At 39.4% G+C, this 26,573-nt stretch overlaps 1 protein-coding gene across 2 annotated transcripts in view; it reads right to left on the bottom strand.

The window, feature by feature from the left end:
* The window catches only part of MTHFD1L (methylenetetrahydrofolate dehydrogenase (NADP+ dependent) 1 like), a 146,051-nt gene that overhangs the window by 114,739 nt on the left and 4,739 nt on the right, over positions 1 to 26,573 (bottom strand). The window contains exons 5-11 of one of the 2 annotated variants that reach the window (XM_081945648.1): positions 23,258 to 23,382; positions 21,689 to 21,789; positions 19,247 to 19,386; positions 11,432 to 11,543; positions 6,763 to 6,854; positions 6,059 to 6,159; positions 1,213 to 1,386 (exon numbers count right to left, since the gene is read on the bottom strand). In XM_081945648.1, coding sequence (XP_081801774.1) covers positions 1,213 to 1,386; positions 6,059 to 6,159; positions 6,763 to 6,854; positions 11,432 to 11,543; positions 19,247 to 19,386; positions 21,689 to 21,789; positions 23,258 to 23,382 — 845 coding nt within the window. Of the gene's footprint in view, positions 1 to 1,212; positions 1,387 to 6,058; positions 6,160 to 6,762; positions 6,855 to 11,431; positions 11,544 to 19,246; positions 19,387 to 21,688; positions 21,790 to 22,016; positions 22,448 to 23,257; positions 23,383 to 26,573 lie in introns of those variants that run through there. The other variant, XM_081945649.1, reaches the window with a different exon arrangement.

Here is a 26,573-nt window from a genome sequence, read left to right as displayed (position 1 = left end):
TCTAAAACGAAAATGTGCACACTTTGGTGCCATCTACCGTTCATCTGGGTTTATGTAGACCTGGTCAGGTAGCCCATCACATCAAAAAAAAAAGTGTGAAATGGCAATTTTTTTGACAGCTTCCTTATTTGCTAAAGGCAGCATTCATGGAATAAGTAGCACTTACTAGAAAATTAAAGATAGAATGTATTGAAAAATTAAGCATATGAATATACTTATTGAATTTATGTGATACCTATCTTATCTGCAGGCAAACACACACAGGTACAGTACAGTACAGGCACAGTAGCTCATTGCAAGATAGAATGCATACATACATACATAATAAATAATAATAAATATAAAGTGTTGTAACAATGGGCTTTAATAATCACAGCAATGAGACAGGACAGGAGGGCGTATAGTTGAAAACAAAGTACAACAAAAGATGCAATGGAATCCGAATTCTCAAAGCAGAGCTATTTAGCATGTATTGCTAATTACCTAGGTGACTGGAACCAAAATAAGCTCTAAATTAATAAATAGTGCAAAGAATCTATTGCTAACGAAGGACATTTAAACTGAATGTAAACATCCATTAATGTAGGTTCTTTATTTCTGACATAATATTGTATGGCTTGACTTGTAAAAGGGACAAATTAGGTCTTCACGCCATGACCCAAGCTCCTGCTTTGGGAGAGCTGATAAGAGCAATCACAGTAATCCGTAATTACTGTTGTCTCAGGGAGAGGTAACTATGGCTTTCCCTTCCAGAATTGCTCCTCAGAGAACTTATAAGTAGCAAATTTAACATGTGCTTTGAAGACCAAGCATTGCATGGTGGACTATAGCCAGGGAGACTCGGGTTATAATCTATCTTCATTTACCTAAATTCAGTGGTTGATTTTAGGCCAGTACCTCACAGGGGTATTGTTGTGAGCAAAAATGGAAAGTGGAGCTCCACAGTACGTTTGCCTTCTTAAGCTACTAAACAAAAGACAGACACACAAATAACTAATAAATATGAATGGTGGCAAACATTCCTCTCAATGAATGAAAGAAATGCAAAGCTGCTCAGGATAATTCACATACATTAATAATGCATGTGAAGAGGAAAGAAAAAAGTTTTAAATGTTGCAGACGGAACCATTTCATTCAATAAATGAAAATACAAGTTACATTTTGTTATCTAAGCAAGAGTAAGGGGAATACATTTATTAAACTATTTCTTACCCAGCAACCAGTACATATTTTCCATCTGGCTGATCTTTCAACCTTTCCAGCAGCGAAAGACGTACTTTGGCTTTGGTTTGGCCATAGATTTCAATTTCTTCTGTGAGCAATCCTATCTCTTTGGCAAGAATATGGATATGTTTTGGAGCCTGTCCCCTGGAAATTTCAATATCACTGCAAAAGCAAACAAATCAAAAATAGGTATGTATACATAGGTAGATGTACAATTGGCCATAAAGGACGTACATTTACACTTAGATCTTTCAAATCATCTTCTACCTTCAGTTTACCTTTGTGGAAATGATTTTGGGGGACGTTCTTTGTGCTCCAGGAATGTGGAAGAAACAATATATTGAGTTCTAAAGAACTCTTTTTCCTGTGGCTGAACTGAATTCTAAAGCTGCTTACATAGGTTTATCATTGCTGGTTAATCAAGATGGAAAGTTTTCAGTGGACTTTCTTTACATGTAAGTTTGGTTTCTCTGAGACATTTAGAAAAATATCAAATGCAACCTCCTGCCTAGTGCAGGGATCTACTACTTTAGCCACGCTGACAAAAGATCCCCCAACCACACATTAAAAGCCAAGCCAAAGTGAGTCAACCACCCACCAAGGCAGTTTCTTTGATTACTGGACAGATTTTATCACTAAGAAAATCTTCCTGATGTCCAACCAACAAAGACTTCCCTGAAGTTTAACATTAATTTTTCCTTATCTTTTCTTTTGGAATCATGGATCAAATTTGCTCTATCTTTTACCGTCAGCCTTCAAATACTTGAAGGAAACTCTTTTTGTCTCCCTGAAATGTTCTTTTCTTCAAGGTAAACATAGTCAATGTTCCCAACCAGCCTTCCCTAGTGCAAATATTGATTTTGGGACTGCAAATAAATTTTAACAAGTAGGGAAATTTGCAAATAAGAAGAATCAACGTTGTGCTTTGTATTGTACATCTGGTCACCAGTGTTGCACACACACAAACACATTTCGGATTCATGTTTCAAAATTGGTATGCTTTCCATTTTTGATAATACATTTATTACATCAGAAGCAATTTCAAGATTTCTATAATCATCTGGAAATGAATGTATTTATAGGGAGCTGTTATGCTACAGAAAATGGTTTTTTTTAAAAAAGAGAGAGAATGTAGTTATTTCCAAGAGTGTTAGGTTTCTGTATTAAGAAAACAAAACAAAGCCAACTATCTGAAGAAATTCTCAACATTCCCATATGACATTTCCCACTAAGAAAAATTATATTAGATTCCCTCCAGCCTGGTTCATACTCAATTCCGTTAGAGAATAATAAATACTTTAATGTTCTGTCATATCATGTGATACAATCATACATAGATGTAATTGCTTAAAGAAGAAAGTTTCCTCTGTGTTTAAGCAAAGCACATATTGATTGAACCCTTCTGTCTCCTTTTATTATACTTGCCAAAGTGCTATGTGTGAAATGGGCTCCTCTATTCATATTGCCCCTGGCATTAGTCTAACCTAAAAGGCATAATTTTAATCTGCAACTTTCTCACTGTACTTTCTTGTTCTGAGGAAGATCTGGGAATAGGGGATTTAGTCATCACGCCCCTGTCATGGTCAGACCACTCATCCCTCCGGCTGGACTTCCCTGGCGCTATCCCCCACCGCGAGGAGGCGGAACCAGACTCTATAAACTGGTACCGCCCCAGGCACCTGATGGAATCTGATAGATTCCAGACAGAGCTTGGGCCAATTCCTGTAGCCTTGTCCCGCTCCCGCTCCGAGGACCTGGTGACCGCCTGGAATAGGGCGACGACTGGGGCCTTGGACCGGGTGGCGCCTTTGCGACCTCTCCTGCGGCATCGACCCACCCGGGCTCCTTGGTTTACTGAGGAGCTTAGGGTGATGAAGCGCCACAGGAGACGTCTAGAGAGCAGGTGGAGGTCCTCACGCTCCGAATCTGACCGAACACAGGTAAGAGCCTATTTGCGGACTTACCTTGTGGCAATAAGAGCGGCCAAACGTAGACATTGTGCTGCTCTTATTGCGTCCGTGGATAACCGCCCTGCCGCCCTGTTTAGGGTGACCCACTCCCTTTTGTCGCAGGGGGCGCGGGAGACACCCTTACAGGGTAGAGCAGAGGAGTTTGGAGAATATCTTCAGGACAAAATCGATCAGATCCGGAGCGGGTGGGCCTCCGTCAGTGGACCAGACGAGCTGCCAACAGCGAGTCTTGAGAGACCATTCTGGGAGGAGTTTGACTCTGTTGCCCCCGAGGATTTGGACAGGTTGCGTGGACGGCTGCGACCTACTACATGTTTAACGGACCCGTGCCCCTCCTGGCTGGTACTGGCAGCCTGGGAGGTGACACGAGGCTGGCTCCTGGGCCTGGTGAACGCCTCATTGGGTGAGGGATACTTACCTACCGCCTTGAAAGAGGCGGTGGTGAGACCCTTGCTCAAGAGACCTTCGCTCGACCCAATGGAGCTAGCTAATTATCGTCCAGTCTCCAACCTCCCCTTCGTGGCGAAGGTTGTTGAGAATGTGGTGGCGCAGCAATTTCCATGACACCTAGACGAATCCGACTATCTAGACCCACGCCAGTCCGGCTTCCGACCCGGGCACAGCACTGAGACAGCCTTGGTCGCGTTGGTTGATGATCTCTGGAGGGCCAGAGATAGGGGTTGTTCCTCTATCCTGGTCCTATTAGATCTCTCGGCGGCTTTTGATACCATCGACCATGGTATCCTATTGCGCCGGTTGGAGGGGATGGGAGTCGGCGGCACCGTTTTGCGGTGGTTCGGCTCCTACCTCTCCGACCGGAAGCAATGTGTGTTGACAGGGGGGCAGAGGTCGTCCCTGAGGCCACTCACTTGTGGGGTGCCACAGGGGTCGGTCCTCTCACCTCTCCTGTTCAATGCATATGTGAAGCCGCTGGGCGAGATCATCCGTGGTTTTGGGGTTGAGTACCACCTCTACGCTGATGATACTCAGCTGTATATTTCAACCCCAAACCACCCCAACGAGGCTGTCGAAGTGATGTCCCGGTGTTTGGAAGCCGTCGGGGTCTGGATGGGGGACAACAGACTCAAACTCAACCCCTCCAAGACTGAGTGGCTGTGGGTACCGGCGCCTCGGTTCAGCCAGCTGACCCCATCGCTGGCCATAGGGGGCGAACAGCTGTCCCCTGTGGAGTGGGCGCGCAATTTGGGCGTCCTCCTCGATGCCCGGCTGTCAATGGAGGACCATGTGGCAGCCGTGGCAAGGGGGGCGTTCCACCAGGTTCGCCTGGTGCGCCAATTGCGCCCCCTACTGGACTGGAGTGCCCTGCGCACGGTCACTCATGCGCTGGTGACGTCTCGCCTGGACTACTGCAATGCCCTCTACATGGGGCTTCCTTGGGACGCATCCGGAGACTGCAGCTAGTTCAGAACGCAGCCGCGCGGGTTATTATGGGAAGTACACGTTACTCCCACGTAACACCTCTCCTGCGCGAGCTGCACTGGCTACCTGTGGCCCTTTGGGTGCGTTTCAAGGTATTGATTACCATCTTTAAAGCGCTCCATGGCATAGGACCTAGGTATCTGCAGGATCGCATCCTACCACACACATCCCTGCGACCTATCCGCTCGCACAGAGAGGGGCTCCTCCTGGTGCCGTCTGCTAGGCAATGCCAGCGGGCGACACCTAGGAGTAGATCCTTCTCTGTGATGGGCCCAACCCTCTGGAATGACCCCCCCCCCAGACATTCGAACTACCACCGACCTCCGTTCCTTCCGGCAAAAGTTAAAGACTCACCTATTTCAATCAGCTGGCCTGGCACTTTCTTAGTTTTACCTCCCGGGGATATTTTAATTGGGTTTGGGGTTTTAATAAGCTTTTAATGTACTATATTTATTATTCTATATACAGTCTTGCAACCTCCTCCACCTACGTATTTAATTATTTAACTGTATTATGTATGTATTTTATAACGCATTTTAGTGACTGTACACCGCCCCGAGTCCCTTTCGGGAGAGGGGGCGGTCTATAAATATGAATAATAAATAAAATAAATAAATAAATATGGATCAATGCAACATGAGCCCACAATCACACGAAGATAGGGAGCTGCCTATCTAATCAGACTACTGGTCCATGTCATGTGACTGACACTGGCAGCATGTTTCTAAGATTTCAGGCAGGAATTCTAAAGACTGAAGTTGGGAACTATTGCATGTAGACCATATACTCTTTCCCTGAGCTTTCTCCATATACTCTTTCCCTGAGCTTTCTCCATCCAACTATGAAGGTCCTGAACCACAGTCTGAATCTTGAGACAAGAAGATGTATGTATGTATGTATGTATGTATGTATGTATGTATGTATGTATGTATGATGTATGTATGTATGTAAATTATCCCAAATATGCAGTTCTCATGCGTAAAAGCAAAATCTCCCTCAAGTTCAGCTTGACTCCTGATGACTTTATGAAATGACCCTATAATTTTCTTTGCAACAATATGGAAGTGGTTTGCTATTGAGCTCTTCTTCTAATTTTCCAATCTAATCTGTAGTCCTGGGAATTCCTAGTGATTCCAATTAAAATAATAACCAGGCTCAATCCTGCAGCTTTTTAAAGATCAATCAGGGTTGGATAGGTGCTGGTTAGTCCACATTTATAAAAAATATAATTTTGCCAGATTAAAAACTGAAGGCAACTACTAATGACTTGACTAATACCATCTTGTATGCCTTAGGGTTTTGTTTCAGCAGAGAGAAATTAGCATAAATTGAACAAGACAAGCAAATTATACTCACATTTTAGCAAATGTTTTGCTTTAATACATAGAGCCCTGCTGGGAAATAATTTGCTATGCGGTTCCTACCTGGGAACAGGTGAAACGGGCTGTAGATTCAAGCAACTGAGATTCCATTCCTTAGACTGCTGGGCTGCTAGTATCTGTAGCTCACTGAGTTTTACCAAGTTCTTTAAGAAGAAAAGAGATAAAAATACTTTGCTTTAGTACAATTGCAATATATAGTTTCAATCTCACTTTTTGGGATACATACTTCCAGATACTATTTTTTTTCTTCACAACTGGAGGATATGAAAGATATTTTATTGGGGAGGAAGCCTAAGCAAGAAGGACTCACTTGTAGCCTCCAAGTCTGTTCCATTTGCCTGCTGACTTTTATAATGCTTTTGAAATTTGAGGCACTTTGCCATGTTTTCAATTTACATATCTTTTTTTCTACCTGTTTCATGTTATTACTATTCCTCAGTGCACAGTGTTAAGACTCAGCACAAAAAAAGGCATCTTAATACCATTGTAAGGCTGGTATTGAATCTAGAGGGGGGGGGAATGCAAAAAGAATCTTGTAAAAAAAAATTGCACATATGCAGAAGTTATCACTGGTACCCAGACAAATTCAGACCATAAGTATTTTATTAGTATTTTTAATCCTAACCTGGGTTTGGATCTCTTTCTTTCCTTATCCTTTTCCTTCCATGCTGGTTGAATGCTTGAACCGTGAACCTGCCTTTTGTTTTGTTCCTGTTACATAAAGGGGCACCACGGGACTTACTAACCTGCATGCATATTGCCAATGCCAGATGTTCTACAGCCTCACCTAGATTGCAATCATTGCCTCTTGTTGGATGTCCACGAAAAACATTCTGTCCTGAAAATGAAAAACAATTGCACCCATGAATCCAGCAGCCTCTTCTTGTAGGAAGATCTTTGGAAAAAAGCTGCAAAAAGATAATTAACACTATTAGCTAAATTACTGCTGAACAAAGGTGCCATATGTATTATAGAAAGCATAGAAACACATCAACATGCAAATAAATAGATACAAGACAAATAGACAAAAGTGGGATGAAATACCGTATAGAGTGAATATATAATTATTGGAACTTCTCTTACATTAACTTGGCTGAGAAGTTTTTTTCAGCCACTTAACAGTAACAATAAATCGTTAGGTGCTGACAAACTCACATAAAGATTTGCATGATTTAACCTTGCAGAGATAATTGGAAAGAATCAAGAGAAGCTTGTAGGCTTAGAAGCAAATTCTGCCTTCTGTTAGCACTTCACCTCCCCAGTATAGGTAGCCCTCACTTAACAACCATTCAAAGTTATGATGGAAACCCCCTACCCCTCAAAAAAAAGGCTACTTATGGCCCAGTTCTGGAGTTTTGATAACTGCACACATCTCCACAGTCACATGACTACACTCTGGGTGCTTGGCAACTGGTTCAACTTTACGACTGGTTGAAGGGCTCCCTGATCATGTGACTGCAATTTATAATTGCTTTTTTGCTGGGTTTCTGATCTTTTCTGTCAGTTTCCAGTAATAACGTTCATAGGAATATACTTGCATCTATTGATAATTATGGTGTTTGCTTAACAGTTGCCATATAAAAATCATAAAATCAGGTCTGGTCATGTGGGTGCCTCAGCTTGTGGCCATCATGACTTACAATAGAAATTCCAGCCCTCAAGTCAATCTGTACTGTCTGTACCTGCTTCTCCTCCTACTGAAAGCAGCAATCAAAACAGAAATGGTACAACTGTTGCTAACATGCTCTGAAGGACTGCACTGACATATTGTGTGACACACTTTTTCTGAACGCTTTGCACAGCTGCACTAAATACCATTCCTGTAACATGAGCGCCTTCTGTGCTTTTACAATTTCTCTCTCCTGCCACCTTAACAGTTACAATTAAACTGGAAGTTTTTAGAGGGTCTCTGAAGGAAAATCAATCCTTTCATCCATGGGCCCCATCCAAATTCTCATCACTACCAGCAAGACTTTTACTTGGAATAGTTTTGGATAAAGGAATTATTTCCAGTGTTGTCATGAAATAATTTAAAATATGTCATAGCCCAGATATATTTTCTTTTCTTTTTGCCATGGATTAATTCAATAACTGAGCATTATCTAGTTTATCTGCAAATACATAGATGATACATAGAACTATTCGCTTGCCACACTTATGGAATATATATGTATATGTATGTATACATATATATGTATTGGAACTGCTTTGTAACTGTAATGAAGTCAGCTAGTCATCTTTCAGGTACATCTGTATTGTGACCGAGAAAAATACAAAATATCAAGCATCATTCAGTTCACCTTTGCCTAATATAAAATCTACTATCTGCAAAGATCAATTCAGTCTCACGTAACAGGAATGAAATGTGTATAACAAGGCCAAGCTTCATTCCCTGTTTATCCAGGCATACATGACTAAACTGCTGGGGGATAAACTTGCATCTCTCACCTTGCAAACTGCCTCAAGGGACTGATGTAAATGGAAACTATTTTGTATATATAAATACTGTTAAAATACAAAAAATGCCTAGATAAATCATTGTGCGCATTTTTATTCTTATTTATTTTGCTTGTATTACAAGAAGTAAAGGAATTTGTAAGATACAGGTACTCCTTGACTTACAACCACAACTGAGCCCAACATTTCTGTTACTAAGTGAGACAGCTGTTAAAGGAGTTTTGCCCCATTTGATGACCTTTCTCTCCACAGTTTTTAAGTGAATCACTGCATTTGTTAAGATAGTAACAGGGCTGTTAAGTGAATCTGCTTCACCCATTGATTTTGCTTGTCAGGAGGTCACGAAAAGGATACAGAAACTAACTTAATAACTGTCTCACTTAGCAACAGAAATTTTGGGCTCAATTGTTATAAGTCGAAGATTATCTGTATCTTATGACCCTGGGACACTGCACTGGGACACTGCAACCATCCTAAATATGAATCAGTTGCCAAAGCATCTGAATTTTGATCACATGATTATGGAGATGTGGCAATGATTCCAAGTGTGAAAAATGATCATGTCACTTTTTTCAGTGCCACTGTAACTTCAAATGGGCACTAAGCAAACTGTTGTAAGTTTGGAGTCCTGCTTTTCCTGTTTTGTCCTACTGATAATTCCTTTTAATTATGCCATAATTATCGTATTTTTCGGCATATAAGACGCACCTTTTTCCCCTCAAAAAAAGAGGCTGAAAATCTGGGTGCATCTTATACACTGAATACAGCATTTTTGGCCTCCTGACACCCCCCCCCTTTGCAAAGATGGCTGTGCATAGCCTTTAAGAGGCTTTCAGAATGCTCCTGGGGGCTGGGGAGGGCAAATTGAGCAAAAAACAAGCCATTTTTTGCCTCCCCCCAGCCCCCAGGAACACTCTACAAGCCTCCTAAAGGCTACGCATGCCCCCTTTTTTTTGACAAAAAACGGGCCCATTTTCGCGAAAAGGGTCCATTTTTGGGAGGTCTGCAGAGTGCAAAACCTTTTTTTTTACATTTGCCTCTTCAAAATCTTGGTGCGTCTTATACTCCCAAAAATACAGTAAGCACAATGGATAATATAATATCATTTAATCATATAATATAGTATCTCCAATGAGGTGCCTGGAAATCCTCTTTGTTCCATCTCTGGATCTTCAAGCTGTATATATATAATTATGAAAATAAAATATCCATATACATTTTTTTTTAATGGTGGAAAGACATAAATGCAAGTATATAGCTTTTTCCTGTCTTCCTCCATAAGCCAGGAATCTGCAAGAAGAAACATACTTATCTGTTTCACTTCACTTCTGACCACCATCCCATTGCTCCATCTTCCCAGGTCTCTTCAAGTGTGGAAATATGAAGTTGCGACTCAGTGAAACTTGTTGCCATGAAATTTAATTGAAAACTGGCAAACTTAATATTGAAAAAAAAAACCGACACAACTTCATATTTAGAAGAAAGCAGAAAGATTCCTGCTTGAGTACCCTTACATGCTCCAAGCATCTTTTAAACCTTTGAATTCAAAACCCTGCACGACCATAGAAACTCCTAGCTTCATCTGCTTTTTAAAAAAAATATGTATAACTTGCAATGCAACTTTAATATTACTATAACACAATTTGTTTAAATTTTGATAAAGCCATAGAGGAGTCATGAAGAAGATTATAATTTGAACCCTAAACACTCAAGAAAGGGTGGGGAATCAAACAGCTTTCATTGTGTTCACACTTCATTCTTCAAGATCGGTGTTCTGGAAAACGTCAATTTAGATTAGAAGTGGAGAATGTTTTGCTGGAAGTGAAAACTCCATCTACCCTAGCCATAAATCGATGACTGTCACAATGAAATCCTGCTAGGATCTCAGCCAAAACAATAAGAAACAAGAGAGGCCAAATGTGATTCTTTTCTCCCCTTTGCTTAAACTTCTGTGCTTCTTCAGATTATTTGGTTTGGCTTCATATAACTGTTTTTATCAGCGCAGAGATAACATGTAGTTGAGTTTCAGAATTTGCCCTGATTGGAAACTGGAGCAGCTGATTTGATGCCAGGAGTAACAGAGTGGAGCATTCTTGTAGCCGACTGTATGAATGGAGTCCACTGAAAAATATTGTGTCTGAAGGCATGAGGAGAATCTATCTCATTCCTTTACACTTGCAAGCTATGCTGTTCTATGGAAAGTTATTCTGTGCTCTGAATTAAGTTTCTCCATCATTCTGTTGCTCAACAATATGTGACAGTGCAGGCCATTATTATTATACCTACTATTCTAATGTGGCAAACATATCTAATACGCTTTCCCCCCCACTATTTTCTACACAATAACAGTCCTGTGAGGTGGGTTGGGCTGAGAGAGTGTGACTGGCCCAAAGTCACCCTGCTAGCTTTCATTTTCTTAGGGAGGCCTAGAACTCACGTGTGGTTTCTAGGTCAGCACCTTAGCTGCTCACCTCTGGTTTCTAGGTCAGCACCTTAGCTGCTATACCTGCTATACAGAACTCACCTCTGGTTTCTAGGTCAGCACCTTAGCTGCTATACCAAGCTGGCTATATATTATGACACTGAAAAATGGAAAATCTATCAACTATTAACCTGGAGGCTCAGAGTTCAACACATCAATTAATTCCCAGAGAGAGAGAGAGAGAGAAAGAGAGAAAAGAAACATAGGCACTAATGGCTCTATGCATCATCCAACAAGAATAATTAGTCAGGAATGCCAGTAACAAAGTAAAGGCAAGAACCATTTTCTGAAGTAATGCTAAATTAGGACGGTCGTAGGATTTTTCTGTATCAGACAAAGGAAAATTATTTTTTCTGCCCTTTATTTTAAATTTTAAGATATAAGAGCATAATTTTTTGACATTTAAGAAATTAATTCTTGCAAGTGTTAAGCTTTAGCACCCATTTACTATACTTTACATCTCCAACAAAACTCACCCCATAAAGTGCTTTGTGAAATATCCACTGTAGTGATCTCAGGATTTTTCCAAGCCACTGGGATCTCTTTAGGTTTGGTACTGCCCACGACCATCATATCAGCATCACAAAGCTAAGATGGATAAAATAACATACACTTGATTGTATTACGGGATATATCTGGAAACACAAAGTGCTGAGCTATGTTTAATCAGCTATCATCAGAAAATACATAATTGAGAAATTAATATGCATATACAATATGTGTTGTCTATGTATAAACTAAGCAACCTCCTAAACCTTGGTTGAAAATTGGTTTATTTTAATGAGTTATAACAGCAACACTTTAGTTAGTTATCCTATGTACTTCCTGAAACTATGTAAAAGTCTTGGGGAAAAAGAGAAACAAGAGCAAATAGTAGTTATGTCAGCTGAATGTTTATCAATCTAAACCTTGCTGAATGTTGGTTTTCTTTTATAAATGAATTAAAATTCTGTTAAACACAGTGGAGAAATCTGGGTGCCTTGCTAAATTATATTTTAGTGTTATACGAACATAAATCTAATACAAACTTCGATTTCAACCATGGTTTTGCTTATTTATGTAGGAAAGCAAGGAAGGCATAGCAAATGTCCCTGACCTGATTTCAATGGCAAGAAAGAAAAGAAGCAGCCTAACAGTAAACTCCCAAGCAAAAAGCAAAAAGAGATGCATTTAGTCTTTTAATTGGGGACAAGGTCTTGCTGAAATAAACTTGTGTTTGAAATGTGTCAGTCCTACAAGATAAACCAGACTAAAAGACCAATGCCATATAGGCCAGGCATTACTTTTATTGTAAACTTTAGAGTAACAGAATCATGCAAGTCTAAATGTGCTTCACCCCTCCTTTCCTTTATCTTTATCTGAGCTAGCGAAGGGCTTATCTGATATGTAAAGTTTTCTCAATTTATTTTCTTGGCCTTGGCTCGAGCCCCACTTATCTGACTGTCCCTTGGTAGCAGTTTTTCTTCCTGTTCTTCAAGGCTACTCTCTCCACATGTCAGCAAGGTGGAGTTTACACCATTTTCTGATGAGAGTGAGTTCCACATGGTGGATGTTATCATAGGCAAATGTCAGCCTTGCAAGGCACATTAGAAAAGAACCAACATTAACTCTATTTGCATTGTAGGCTTGTATTATCAGAATCTTTCAAGTACATCTTTCCCCCCTTATCTTTACAGTCCAACAACCTAGGAAGGGTCCCTTCTGAGATGTTGGCTATGCCCACATTCCTTTCATGAGCTCAGCTGCTTCTCAGATGAGCATCGCCTAGATTGTGGCTCTTCCTCCTGTCTGCCAAGGTCATTCCCACATACCATTACAAGACCCGTCATGTGTCTGTACCCAATGTAACATCAGGTGGAGCAGAGGTGGTCAATATGACTTTTGTAGATGACTAAGGAGGTGACTAAAATATGATGAAGTGTTGCATCACATATTCTAATCTAGGGCTATGCCAGGTAGGACTTTAAAAGTAATGACCAGTATTTGGATTAGGCTTGGAAACTTAAAGGCAACTCATACACCAAATTTAATTTGTGCTATTTTACACTGGTAGATCTGTCCCACCTAAAGCCTAGCTGCTGCTTTTTTTAAAACAGCTGCAACTTATAGAAAATCTCCAAAGGCAGAACTAGATAGCGACAAGGACATGGGTTATTGACATCAAGACAGTTTATAGGCTTATTGTGTTTCTGAAATTTTAACAACTATAATACAAATAACATCAATCACATTTTAGGATCTGTTTTCCTATGATATTCAGAATGATATTAGAATCATTCTGAATTTTACTACTAAAAATTATTATGTTATTCCAATATATTTTAGGTTATTTGAAATTTAATAAGCAAATCCTCTTTTTCATTAATGAAATGCAAGGAGTGCCCAGGCTTTATTAATCAACTCGCTCTTGTCCAGGATTCATTAGTATTCCAACAGACTAATAAGATGTTCAATCAGAAATAATTAAAATTAGTTTGGCAGGACTTGCTCTTTATAAATTAATACTGGTAGCTAGTCAGTACTAACACTGTGCTATTTTTGTGCAACCTGCCTGTCAGGTACTTAATCTTGAGGCAGTACACCACAGCATCCTGACACAAAAAGGAATATGGCTTGGTTGTTTGCTTGCAGGCATTTCATTACCCAACTAGGTAACATCGTCAGTGGATAATGAATATTTGTGAGCAAAGAACAGAGCGCAAAGAGCACCAAGAATGCCACAATACACTATCCGAACTACACAAAGAATTGGAGTACAGCAACCTGTCTCAATGTTTGATCCACCTTGTAAACAGTGTACATTTCACATTACAATCTCCCATAGACTAAGCAATGAAAAAAAATATGAAACCCATTTCCTTGCAAATGCATCATATGGTTTCCAAGAAGTCATAAAACCAACACAAAACACATGCTATTTGTAATTTAAACCAAATGTGATAAAAGACTGACAGAAGGGTGAACACTTATCCAAAGGACAACTAGTTACACATTGTAAAATGCTTTAAAATCCATTAATGAGATCACACTGCAAAGAGTGAATTAAAAAAATCATGAGTGGGAAAGATTTCCTATGCTCATTTTCATGGGAATTAATAGCATTTTCTTCCAGCAAACTGGACAAGATTAAATCCAATAAAAACTCTGAATCTTTAGTTCATAGCATTACACAACTTCAGTGAGAATTATGCTAGAAGATTATATTATCTTTTAAGATCCTCCCATTCCCAGAAAGAGCATAAAATGTTAAATCAACACAAATCCATGCACTAATAACCAGTACGTCCTAATCAAGATGCCGTATTACTGAGAACTGCCTAAAGATTGCATTCCTCTACAGTTGACATCAATTTCTTAAAGTGACATCATAAACTTCAGGATCAAATAATTACAATTTTTAAAAAGAAGATGTTTTTCAAGACAAATGGCAGGTTTCTGTTAATGAAATAAAGCAATCAAGTATTGAAAGCAATAGGAATTAACGGGAATGTTTTAGATGCGCTCTTGGTTATTGAAGTAAAAGCTATGGCCAGGGCTATTTTTCAAACTATGGGGAAATAGCAATTTGTCCAAATGCCAGAGTTCAAAAATTAGCAAATCAGAATCAACATAGTTCCATAACATGGTTTCTACCTTGGAATGAATAGGGTCCCAATACAGTTCAATATTGAAGTTTAAACCTATAAAACCCCATGAAGCTTGACACTTAGGCATTTAACATTTCAGTGCAGATATCTGTCAATATCTTTTGATATCAATAGCTTTTGAATGGCAAAAGAGGAAAGAGATCCCAATCAGTGTTTTTGAGTTGTGGTCCCATATTATGGAATGGCTTCCCTCTTGAAGTTAGACTTGAACCTCATTGTGGTCTCCTAGAAGCTACTGAAAACCAAACATTTCTAGATATATTATATAGAGGGCATCTGGGGAGTGAGCTGACAGCACTGCACCTATTTGTATTATATCTGCACTTGATTAATTTGTTGTGATTTTATGTTTTTCTGTTTTAGGTAGTGATACACCTGGAGTCTTTATGGAGTCTGGAGATATAAAAGTACAATCAATCAATATATCTACATTTTTCAACTCAATGAATAATAACTTTTTCCCCATGTTTGCATATGAGACACAGGTGTTTCCTCTGTTCGTAACAGGACAAGAATGCTTGTTTCAAAACTGGGAACATTATTCTAGTGGGATATCCAACAATGGCTTTGTGTTAATGAGAAAGCAGGACACCCAGTTATTGCTGCCCTGCTAATTCCATGAATCATCAAGAAATGCTTACTCTTGTTCTTATCCTATTGACAGGTACAATGTGTCTGTCCTTGCTGTCCAAGTCCTGATTCAGTTCCACATCAATTGGCTAACATAGGATGATATGAAGCTGATTTGAGAATTATGATTCGTGAGCCTCTCCCACCAGATATCTTCCAGATGTGAAGGCACTGTTGACTGGGGATTCTGGGAGTTGCAGTCCCCCGTATATATCTGAAGATTACTAGATTAGAAGGATTGACTATATTCAAAGACAAATGTTGATCTTTATATTAAAGAGATATGTGCACAAAAATTAAAAGAAATCTAGGTTTAAGGTATGAATCTCAAAACCAAAATTCACTACTATGCAGGGATTTGCAATAGTATTTCACAACAGTTTTATTTTTCCTTTAGTGTGGCCAAAGGTAAGATAAAGGAGTCCCTGTGGATTTTACTCTGCCAATTGTTGCTGACTGTAGGGGACGGTGCTCATCTCTGTTTCAAGGCCATTGAGCCAGTACTGTTCAAAGACATTTCCATGGTCATGTGGCCAGCATGACGTCACAGAGTGTTGTTACCTTCCCACTGAAGTGGTACCTATTTATCTATTCCCATTTCCATGCTTCTGAACTGAGCAGGAGCTACGGAAAGAACGGGAACTCACCCCATCGTGTGGGGTTCGGGCCTTGAACCTGGCCTGCCGGCTTTCCAACCGACAAGCCCGGTATCTCAACCACTGAGCCACTGCGCCACCCTTAATTGTATATTACTGTAATAAAATTAAAATATCATTTTATTATAATTGCACAATTATCAAAATAAATAACTAAGTACAATGTGATGCCATGAAGACTAAACAAGTTAGGACAATTGCCAGAATTTTAAAATTTAAGGAGGCTGTTTTGACAACAGTTATGCTTTTCCGAATTTTCATGAACAAAATGATACTGTAACATCAGCAGCTGTAAAAACAGAATCTTTCCAATGGAGACATATCTTACCATCACAGCTGTTCGGTTTAGGGAAAATATATTTTATAGTTTCAATTTGAACTCCAAACAGAAAAAGATCAGCCTCCCTATTTGACTTGGCTGCCACCTTCTGGAAATCTGTGGAATACTGGAATATGGATTTCAACTGAGCCAGAGAAATTGCAATGCTTATTTTGCATCCCAGCATTCCAGAATTTGCAGTCAGTATCCTCAAATAAATTGCTGGGGCCAAAAAATTAAAAAAAGCCAATTATGACAAAGCTTTCCTTGACTTCATCAGCATTGACACTTCCTTTGCTCCTGTTGCCAATGGATTAAAAATTAACATCATCATCAACAAGAGGGATTTATTTGGTGTCTTTGGGAAAGTGTTTCAACATTTCTGATTGATAGAGTATGACAGTGACAATGAACAAAAATTGGCAAGTACAATGCAGCTTAAACCAAGTAAGTAGGGATCAGATCAGATTTTGCTCCTTAGTAGGGGTAATAGTAATCAGACCCTGGTCTCAAAAATGAAACTTTCGTCCAAAATGAGGAGTTGAAAAAGCACCTCAGAAAGTACCCTCCCTTGTATTGGGAGAGTAAAAATGAGGGATGGAAAAGATACTTTCAACTTCAAGATTCTTACAATTCTAACTTTGCAATAAAGACAGAATCAGTATTCATTGTTGTGCTTCTTCTTGGGACTCCCTCAAAAGATTAAGAGAAATGTATGAATTAAAGAAATAAACTTTTTTTTGGTGATTTAGAAAAAGCATGTGAAGATGACCTGTGTAAATATGGAGTTGAACGTTGGTTGCTGAGTGTCAGATGTGCAGTTTAGGAAAGAAGCAAGGCATGTAGGGGAATAAAAGAAATGCTTTGTGAAACATGGAATAGAGAGGAAGACAAGGATGCTCACAATGGGGAATTCACCAGACTGTTTGCATAGTGTGTTCATGGCTGCTAGACTCAAAGTATTGCTCATGATGTGTACTCTCCACTGTGGGCCTACTTACTCACTTGTAATCCCTTCCTCTCTAATGAATTCTGGAAAGATTAATACCCTTCTTGTTCATTATCCAGGCAGGTTTGAAACTGATTAATGTTGTCAGTTTAAGATGGTTACCACAGGATGAGCTGGGAATGAGGAAAAGGAAACCCAAGTTCTGGCCATGTGATTTCCCATTTAGCAACTGCTTTGCTTAGTGACGAAGTTGCCAGTCCCAGTTGTGGTTTCTAAAGGGGATCTGCCTGTATATGACAAGATATATATAAAAGGTTGGAAAATAGAATACATATATGAATCAGTATACTTTGATAGAATATCCACTAATGATGTGGGAAAGGGTAGAGAACGTTTAATGCAGTATGCATGGATGTCCATTGAAAGCTAGCGCTTTGTGCACCGATGGAATGCTAGTGGTATTTGAACTAAATGTCCTGTGTGCAAGAGTGAGTTTCTTCCCCTTCTGGTATTAAAGCGGGTTGTTTAAAGAGGCAGGTGTACTTAGAAAGAGAGAAAATCAAGAATGAATGTGGACTGAATACAAAAGTTACTGACCAGTATAAACAAAGCACACTGAAGAGTTTTTTTATCTTAAAAGAAACTGAATCAGGATCTACCGTATTTTTGGAGTATAAGACGCACCAAGATTTTGAAGAGGCAAATTAAAAAACTTTTTGCACTCTGCAGACCTCCCCAAAACAGCCTGATTTTTGTGAAAACGGGCCCAGTTTCTCCCCCCCCCCAAAAGGCTATGAATAGCTTTTAGGCGGCTTGTAGGGTGCACCTGGTGGCTGGGCAAAAACAAGCAAAAAGTCACTCGTTCACAAAAACAGGTCTGTTTTTTGTAAAAAAAAAAAGGGGGGGCATGCATAGCCTTTAGGAGGCTTAAACAGTGCTCCTGGTGACCGGGGGGGGGGGCGAGCAAAAACCAGGCCATGTTTTGCTCATTTTAGCCCTTCCCAGCCCCCAGGAGCACTCTGGAAGCCTCCTAAAGACTATGCACGGTCATTTTGCAAAGGGGGCAGGGTTTCATGAGGCCAAAACTGCTGCATTTGGTGTATAAGACACACCCACATATTCACCCTCTTTTTTTGAGGGGAAAAAGGTCTGTCTTATACTCCGAAAAATATGATAATTACAAAACAAATACACAATTGAAATATATATATAATGAGATCAAGAGGAAAATTAAGAAAGTTATATTTAATTGGAGCTGACTTCCTTGAAAAGAGAAATGGGAACTGAAGGAACAAAAGGCAATCGATCAAGCCATGCATGGATGTCATGGAAGAAAGGATGTTTTCTTGTGATTCCTTTTCTCCTTATGCCTTTAATTCCATTAAAATGATACTTTTTCCCTTTCTATGTTTTTTATAACATAGCTTTGTCCAATAGCATCATGGGTGTGGATGAAAACTACAATATAAAGCATTTTATGGAGCAGTTAAATTAAATTTTATAGATTATAGAGGCTTTTTTTGATAACTTATATGTACCCCTCTTGCCTTCCTAGCTAGAATGGGAGTGAAGACAGCAGCCTGCCCTTGCTCTCACTCTGAAAATGCCACACCCAAGAAAGAAGATGCTACGTTTATTTGTACACAATAATTTAATAGCTGGATATTAAAGCCCTTTTTTATGTAGCAGTTTCACTCTCTAGTAGCTAAGAGAATATATGCAATATATTCACGTGTTTGATTGTTCTTATGTTGCCTTGAACACTAAGTAAAGAAAGAGCACGAATGGAGGAAAGGCAGAGCAGTACAGTGCAGTGAATTTCACAATCCATAATTTATGCCTTTACTGCAATATGTGCACTCAACCAAATGGAACGTATTAAAAATGGTTAAAAAGTAGGACATAGTGAAATGTGGACCCAGCTAGTAAATCTAGAGACAAAGTAATGTACACCTTGCTTATATTTATTTAAACTATGTTTTTTTGAAGGAACAAATGCTTTTGTGACATATTCAAAATTCTGAATGATCCAGAATGACAAGATAGCAAACAAACTAGAGAGAAAAGTATTATGCCCTTGATATATTTACCATTGTCTGTAGTTGCTTCATGTTCCATGACAAACTCATAGTCATGACCCCTTTTCTTTGAAGAAGACACTGCAAGGAAACTTCCAAAGGTCCTTGAATGCCCAAAAGTAATATTTTTTTTCCGTCTAGTGTGTTACATGCTGAAAGCAAAAGATAACAATTGTTCTCATTATCTACAGTAACAGCAAATTACTAGAGAAACAAAATGACATATTAAAATGGGAGCTTAGTGTTCCTAAACTTTTCTCTGGTGTGAAAAAAACTATCCTATTAAAATAAAATAGGCTAGACCTGCATTATAGTTTAGGAACTTTTTCTATGACCAAAATCAGTGTGACACAGAGCACACTGATTAAATTTGACAGACTGAGAGACCAAAAGTAGTTTTTTAAAGCACATATATGAAAAAATGTAGTTTTGGTGTGAATAACAGAAATATTAATGACAACATTAATTAAATCCAATTTGGTGTAGTATTTAAAATGCTGGCCAAGAAACCAGGGGACTGTGAGTTCTAGGCCTCCCTTAGTCATAAAAGCCGGCAGGATGACTGGGCCAGTCACTCTCTCTCAATCCAGCCCCACCTCACAGGATTGGTATAATGAGAAAAATAGAAGGAAGAAGCATTACACAAATTTACCTCCTTGAATTACATATGTATTTTAAAAGGTGGAATAAAAATATAGTAATATGCTCAATTAAAAATACACATTCACTTACAAATGTTGCTTGTTTAGTCACCTTAATTGCATCCAGTGCCAAACCGATACATGTGGTATTCTATTTTTTTTAAATTTACAATTGCAATTTCTTACTTCTATACCCTCTATTAAAGTCTCAGAAGTCCTAGTGATTTAAATAGAGGTCATTCAATATCACACCCTTTCATATCCTGTAATGCCCTCTCTTTCACTCATTCCCCTATTCCAGGGGTCCCCAACCCATGGACCACTACTGAACTGAGAGCTATTTGGAACCAGGCCCTGTGAGCAGTGGGCTGGCATCCATGTGCACACAGTTCTATTTGCATGAGCAATGGGCCAGCGTGCATGCACACGTGTGTGCAGCTCAACTTACGCAACTCAAGCTGCACATGTGTGCCAGCCTACTGCTCCCACAAGTTCAGATTTGCATGCGCGTGTGCGCACCCGCTGCTTGTGTAGCCAAGTTTCCCTCTCCCCTCCCCCCGCCAGGTCGTGAGCCGCAAAGCTTGAGGACCGCTGATCTACTCCACACACAAACACATACATTTTGAGGTGCAGATTTCAGAGGTTTGATTCTTCCTTCCTCACTCTAGCACATCACCCAAGCATGAATCTGCATCTTTATAGAGATCTGCAGCACTTGAAAAAGTACTTTAAAACCAACCTGTCTAAAATTGGACTTCTAGCTAAGTGCCAGGAAAGTTCAATAAGATGCTTTTAGTGTATATTGAAATGTTCCTCTCCTTAATTCAAATCTGTATTTTCTTGGGATTGCACAGCTACCTCATGAGCCCAGGAAAACATGCAGCTTTTTTCACTAGATGCCACTGGGTGAGGTTCTGTATGTACAGCTATGCCCACTCCAAATTACCTTTTTAATTTCAAATTTGAAATACTATAGTATCTCTATAGTATCTACAGTATATTAAAAATCAAAAATATAACCAGACACTCTTAATTCTCTGCCAATTTTTAATGGCATATTATGTGTAAATTCACAGCTGGCTCAGATGTTCACAAAGAACTCTATTGTGCAGAAGTAAATAAGCAGAAAAATCTTGTGCCTATTTATGCATGAAACACTTTTCTGCTATTTATTAGTCCCATTAACCTTAACAAATGGCACCTACTTTTCAGACTCCCATTGAAATATGACATTAAGAAACAGCAAACAGCTTCTTCAGACCATGTTTAAGACATGCATACACCTAAATATCATATCTTCTTGTCAGTGATTATTTTAATGATCATGAATAAGCTTCACAAACTTACAACCCACATTTTATTAGTAGTGGGGATTGTGCAGGAAACAACGGGAACTTCAGAGACGAACCAATAAGGAAGGAAGAAGGATTAAGCAATTGATTTCTTCTTTTTATATGCTCTTTTTCTGTTTGTCAGTACAGTAAAGGGAAGGTAGTCACAACAGCTTTCTCTTCCTTTTTCTCTGAGTAGCATTAACATTTTATGCCCATTAGCAATTCAGATATAAAGAAGTGGCCTATCAGAAACCACTGCCATTTTCATTGCAAATGAGCATTGCAATCCGTAGGACACTAGATTTGTACTTATTTTAGTAAATAATACTGATTCTAGCGGAACAACGAATTTGCAAGGTAGGCCAATTATTTAGACAAGTTGTCATTGAGAAGTTATATTTCATTCAGGCAGGTCAAACATGAGCCAAGACAAGCTAAGAATAGTGATCTGAGATACTAAATATAATTTACTATCGTACCTTGCTTTTCCAGAAGTTTGATCACAGCACTGGTAATAGGGGGAACCACACATTCACGCATGTCTCCATGCACTAATCTTGCCAAATTAAAATCTGTTATTCTGTAACAAAAATCAGAGAATGTGGCAGTCCTCAGCAATTTATGTAAGAAAATGCAAGCAAAAGCTTTGGTTTTGCTTTTAAAAGAAAACTCATGATACAAGGACAATGCAAAGGCTTCAGTAACAAGCTAATTTTTTTATTAGCATGTGGATCCTAAATACTTAGTCCAGCTCTGCCAAGCTTAGTCTTCGCATACTCCTAAACCATGAAGTCTTAGGTTGCCTACCCTTGATCTGCTGATGTTAAAAAAAATTATCTCAGTGAATCATTTCAATATCTGAAAGTATCTTATTTGTGTCTTCTGTCCTTCATTCTCCCTGTCCCTCCCACCCCTGGTTCTAATAGCCCAGGCAATTAGTCTGAATCAGTAGTGGGATTCAAACATTTATCACTACCGTTTCTGTGGGCATGGCTTGATGGGCGTGGTTTGGTGGGTGTGGCAGGGGAAGGCTACTTTAAAATCTCCATTCCCTCCTGATCAGCTGTGACTCAGGAGGCAGATAATAGATGGGGGCGGGGCCAGTCAGATGTGGTATTTACCGGTTCTCCAAACTACTCAAAATTTCCTCTACCAGTTCTCTAGAACTGGTCAGAACCTGCTGAATACTACTTCTGGTCTGAATACAATTTGGAAGAAAAAAGTTGGAATTACAAATCAGACCTAAAATCGGGAAACTAAAAATTGCACTCCACCACTAACTCCTTTATTCTAGCCTCTGGGTTCCCTAATCAGCATTTTATTCTCTTTTTGTGGAATCTTTTTCTAGGCTCCAATTTCTACCTCTTAAAACTACCCCCCCCACCCCCCCACCCCCACCCCCGCTCGAGCCCAGTCTGCTTTTTAAATACAGCAGTTTATATGCTGGTCAAAGCCTAGTGAGGCCCCCATGATCTAAATTCACTTCTGTATATCACTGGATAGACAAGTTACTCCCAGTGTTCTTCAGAAGGAGTCACAGCCTACATTTCTTAAAGGCAGCTGCAAAGTTCTTAATCCCTTTGTCCCAATGATACCTAAGCTTTCCCACCTGTTTTGCTTGGCCCCAAGGAGATGGGAATGAAGAACATCCCTGAAGCATCTAGGTACAGCTGAGAGAAATATGTTATTTGTATATTAGATATATCTGACTTGTTTTATTGTTTAAATAATTGTCTTTTCTCATTGCTGGTACAGTTTAGCAGTACAGATGCCTTTCAGTAGCTTGGAATAGAATAAACGACTTTAAGAAGGGCCCTAAAAACAACATCTAATAGCTTTGAGCACTCTCTTTTGTGGGTTTGCAGAATGCTAAAGTTGTGTTCTAACCAACATGATTTACAGAATAGCTTTATATTTAATTTTGGAAAACTACTAGCTTATTTTTCTTATTCATCTGTTCAAAAAGTATGAAATCCATATGCTTGTACAACTTTTTTAAAGATGTAAAATCCAGATCTGCTCAGCGAAATTTACAAAGTTTAGCTTACCCATTCACATCTTTCTCTGGTTTCACAGCATTCAATATTTTGCTTGTGTATGATTCTCTACAAAGGCGAAGGAGAAGTCCATGAATTCTAGGATCCTCGTTGAGTTTTATAATTTCACCTATGACCTAAAAGGTAACATACAAGGTTAACAAAGCCAAATTTTAAAAGAGCCATGTTACCAATAAAAATGTTATCATATATATAAAGTTATTGGAAGTTTAAAATATGAAGAAGCTGACTAATGGCAAATGCTCTTTCATTTGCAAAAATACAGTCATAATTATAATAAAAAATCAATTATGGCCCTATTCTGCTTATGTCATTTATAGCAGTTACATGAACAATATCATTCCAGTGTCCAACTGGTGCTCTGTGATAAAGGAACCGTATGAGAATGAGGTTACATGAAAGCAGATCAAGGAGATGTGTGGGAGTCAGATATCAGTACAAAGCTTGAATCTGCAGCAGTCCACAAGTTCAGCCAATCAACAGAAAGAGCAGTCATAGGCACATCTGCATAATTATTGTCAGAAGTGAGTACACTCCCTCACATTTTGTAAATATTTAAGTGACAACGTTGAAGAAATGACACTTGGGTACAATGTAAAGTAGTGAGTATACAACTTGTATAATAGTGTAAATGTGCTCTCTTCTCAAAATAATGCAACACACAGCCTTTAATGTCTAAACTGCTGACAACCCTTAAGTGATTATCACCCTTAAGTGATAATGTCCAAATGGGGCCAACATTTTGTGTGACCACCATTATTTTCCTTATTATTTAATGGCTGTGTGTTGCGTTATTTTGAAAGGACAGCACTGGCAACTTCTAAGTCAGTGATGGCGAACATTTTTCTTAGGGTGTGCCAAAATTGTGCGGGCGCGCTATCACGCACACATGCCCATTCAATTATACCCTGCCCACCTGAACATGTGCACATGGCCCGCCATGTATGCACACACAACCTCTCCCCAGGCTTTGGAGGCTTTCCTGAACCCTGGGGAGGGCCAAAACGGCCTCCCCCTGCTCCCCAAAGGCCCTCTGGAATCCGGAAACAGATCATTTCTGATCATTTCCAAATGGGCCAACTGGAAGTTTGGGAACAATCTGTTTCTTGCTTCCGGAAGGCCTCCAGTGGCTGGGAAGAGCCGTTTTTCGCCCTCCCCAGCCTCTGGAAGCTTTCCTAAAGCCTGGGGAGGGTGAAAATGGATTCACCAGCTCTCTGGAAGGGCGAAAAATCAGCTGACCAGCGCATGCATGCGTGCCATAGCTGACGGCTGGCGTGTCACCCAAATATGGCTCCATATGCCACCTGTGGCTTATGTCATATATAGCAGTTACGTGAATTACATCATTCCAGTGTCCAACTGAGGAATGGTGCTCCGTGATAAAGGAACCGTATGAGAATGAGGTTACATGAAAGCAGATCAAGGAGATGTGTGGGAATCAGATATCAGTATAAAGCTTGAATCTGCAGCAATCCACAAGTTCAGTCAACAGAAAGAGCAGTCATAGCAAAGCTGCATAATTACTGTCAGGAACATTTGTTCTATTCAGTAAAAAGGAGGCAACAAAGATAAAATCATTATTTCAGCATGGAAAAAGTCCAACGCATCAGATAAGTGAATGAATATTATACATGGAATCTGGACAACATGTTTGCACTGGAAAATCCAAAAGTCATGGACAAACTTGCAAACCACAACAATAGTAGATCTCTGCAAAAATAGCAGGATACTCCTCCCCCCCCCCCCTTACTCACACAGCCCAGTGTACTTCCCTAAATATTCTCTAGTGGAGTAAGGGAGGATATTATAAGAACATGAAGAAAGTAGCTGTCTGTTTTTCAAAGACTCAGTATCCGCAAAATGGAAGAGGAGTTATATGTAAAAGTGTATATCAATATTTTCTTCCTATAAGCGTCAACCTGGGAAACCCACATGGCAAAACACACCACAGTTGTGTTCTCTTACTTGTGTCCTCCAGCAACTTGCATTCTCATGGTATTCAGGCACGCTGTCTTTAGTACTTGTTCGCATGCGTATATGTGTGTGTGTGCACACTCCGTCATAAATGCACCCTGAGTTATGTTTATGATTCTTCATGATTGTCTGAACACGTCCCTGGAGTTTTCCTGCTGAGGTATTTCAGAAGTGGTTTTCCACTGCCTGCTTCCTAGGACTGAGACAATGGAACTGGCCCAAGGTCACCCAGCTGGCTTTGTACCTAAGTAGGACTAGAACTCACATTCTCTAGCCTGCTTTCTAGGCTCCTGCCTCAAACCCTACACCAAACTGGTTCTTTGTCTCCAGTATTGGGGACAATTAAAAATAATTAATTGACATTATTAATGACCATATTCTCCATATTTTTAACTTACTTTTATTGTTCAGCTTCTCAGAACAAAATGCAGGGGGGATAAAAGTATTTTGGAGAACTACAAACAAACAGGCACAAATACATTTCAGGTAACCTACAAGTGACAGCATTCAGACAACCTTAGCAAATCCTGATAAAAGTGAAGGGGTTGAATATGGCAAGTGTAATGGTATGTGAGGAGGAGGGGAGGAAGAGTTGCTTAGGGAACAATCAGATAAGGAGGGTGAGCCCACAGCCACATAAGGGAGAGTGAAACAAACTTAAAAAGGATTCTCCCTAACTTATCAGGCTGTAAAAAGAGATGGTGAGAGATGTCAAGTTTCAGACTTGTATGATTCTGTTAGCTTTACCATAAAATAGGTTATCTGCTTATGTTTCCTTTCTGATCTACCTGGTAAGGCTGACAGCAAGCCATTGTGAAAGAATAGCATAGTAATTTGATGAAAGCCCTCTGAAAGAAGGTACTAATGAGTCACTTCTAGATTACCATCGTGGGTATGTCCATGTGGGCACCAGAAATAAAGTTTACCTCAAAAGAGGGCTTATATTTTCATTACACTGTGCCAACTTGCCAGATCTGAAAACTTTCATAAGGTTTTGTGGATAAACTTGCCAGAACATGTAATTAAACTTCAGACTCACTTATTAGTTAATCTGAAGGATTGAAACATGAAAATAATCCTGTGCTGACAGAAATCATAGCATAACCTTAGGGTACACTACAACATTAATAACGAAGATTTTTTTTTTGGTGGAATCTTCCATGAAACATTTTTGGTAAACTCTGTGCTTGGTATTAATTTAGATCTTCATATATGTTTACATATATTCACATTCAATTCTCGATAATATCTTTTCATAAATCCACATTTTTATTAAAATATATAAAATGGTGTATGCATATCTACACAAAAGCAAGTCCCACTACATTTTATG

Source organism: Natrix helvetica (assembly GCF_964273705.1).
Source record: "Natrix helvetica genome assembly, chromosome: 2".
NCBI lineage: Eukaryota > Metazoa > Chordata > Lepidosauria > Squamata > Natricidae > Natrix > Natrix helvetica.
This window is presented reverse-complemented; position numbering and strand designations above follow the sequence as displayed.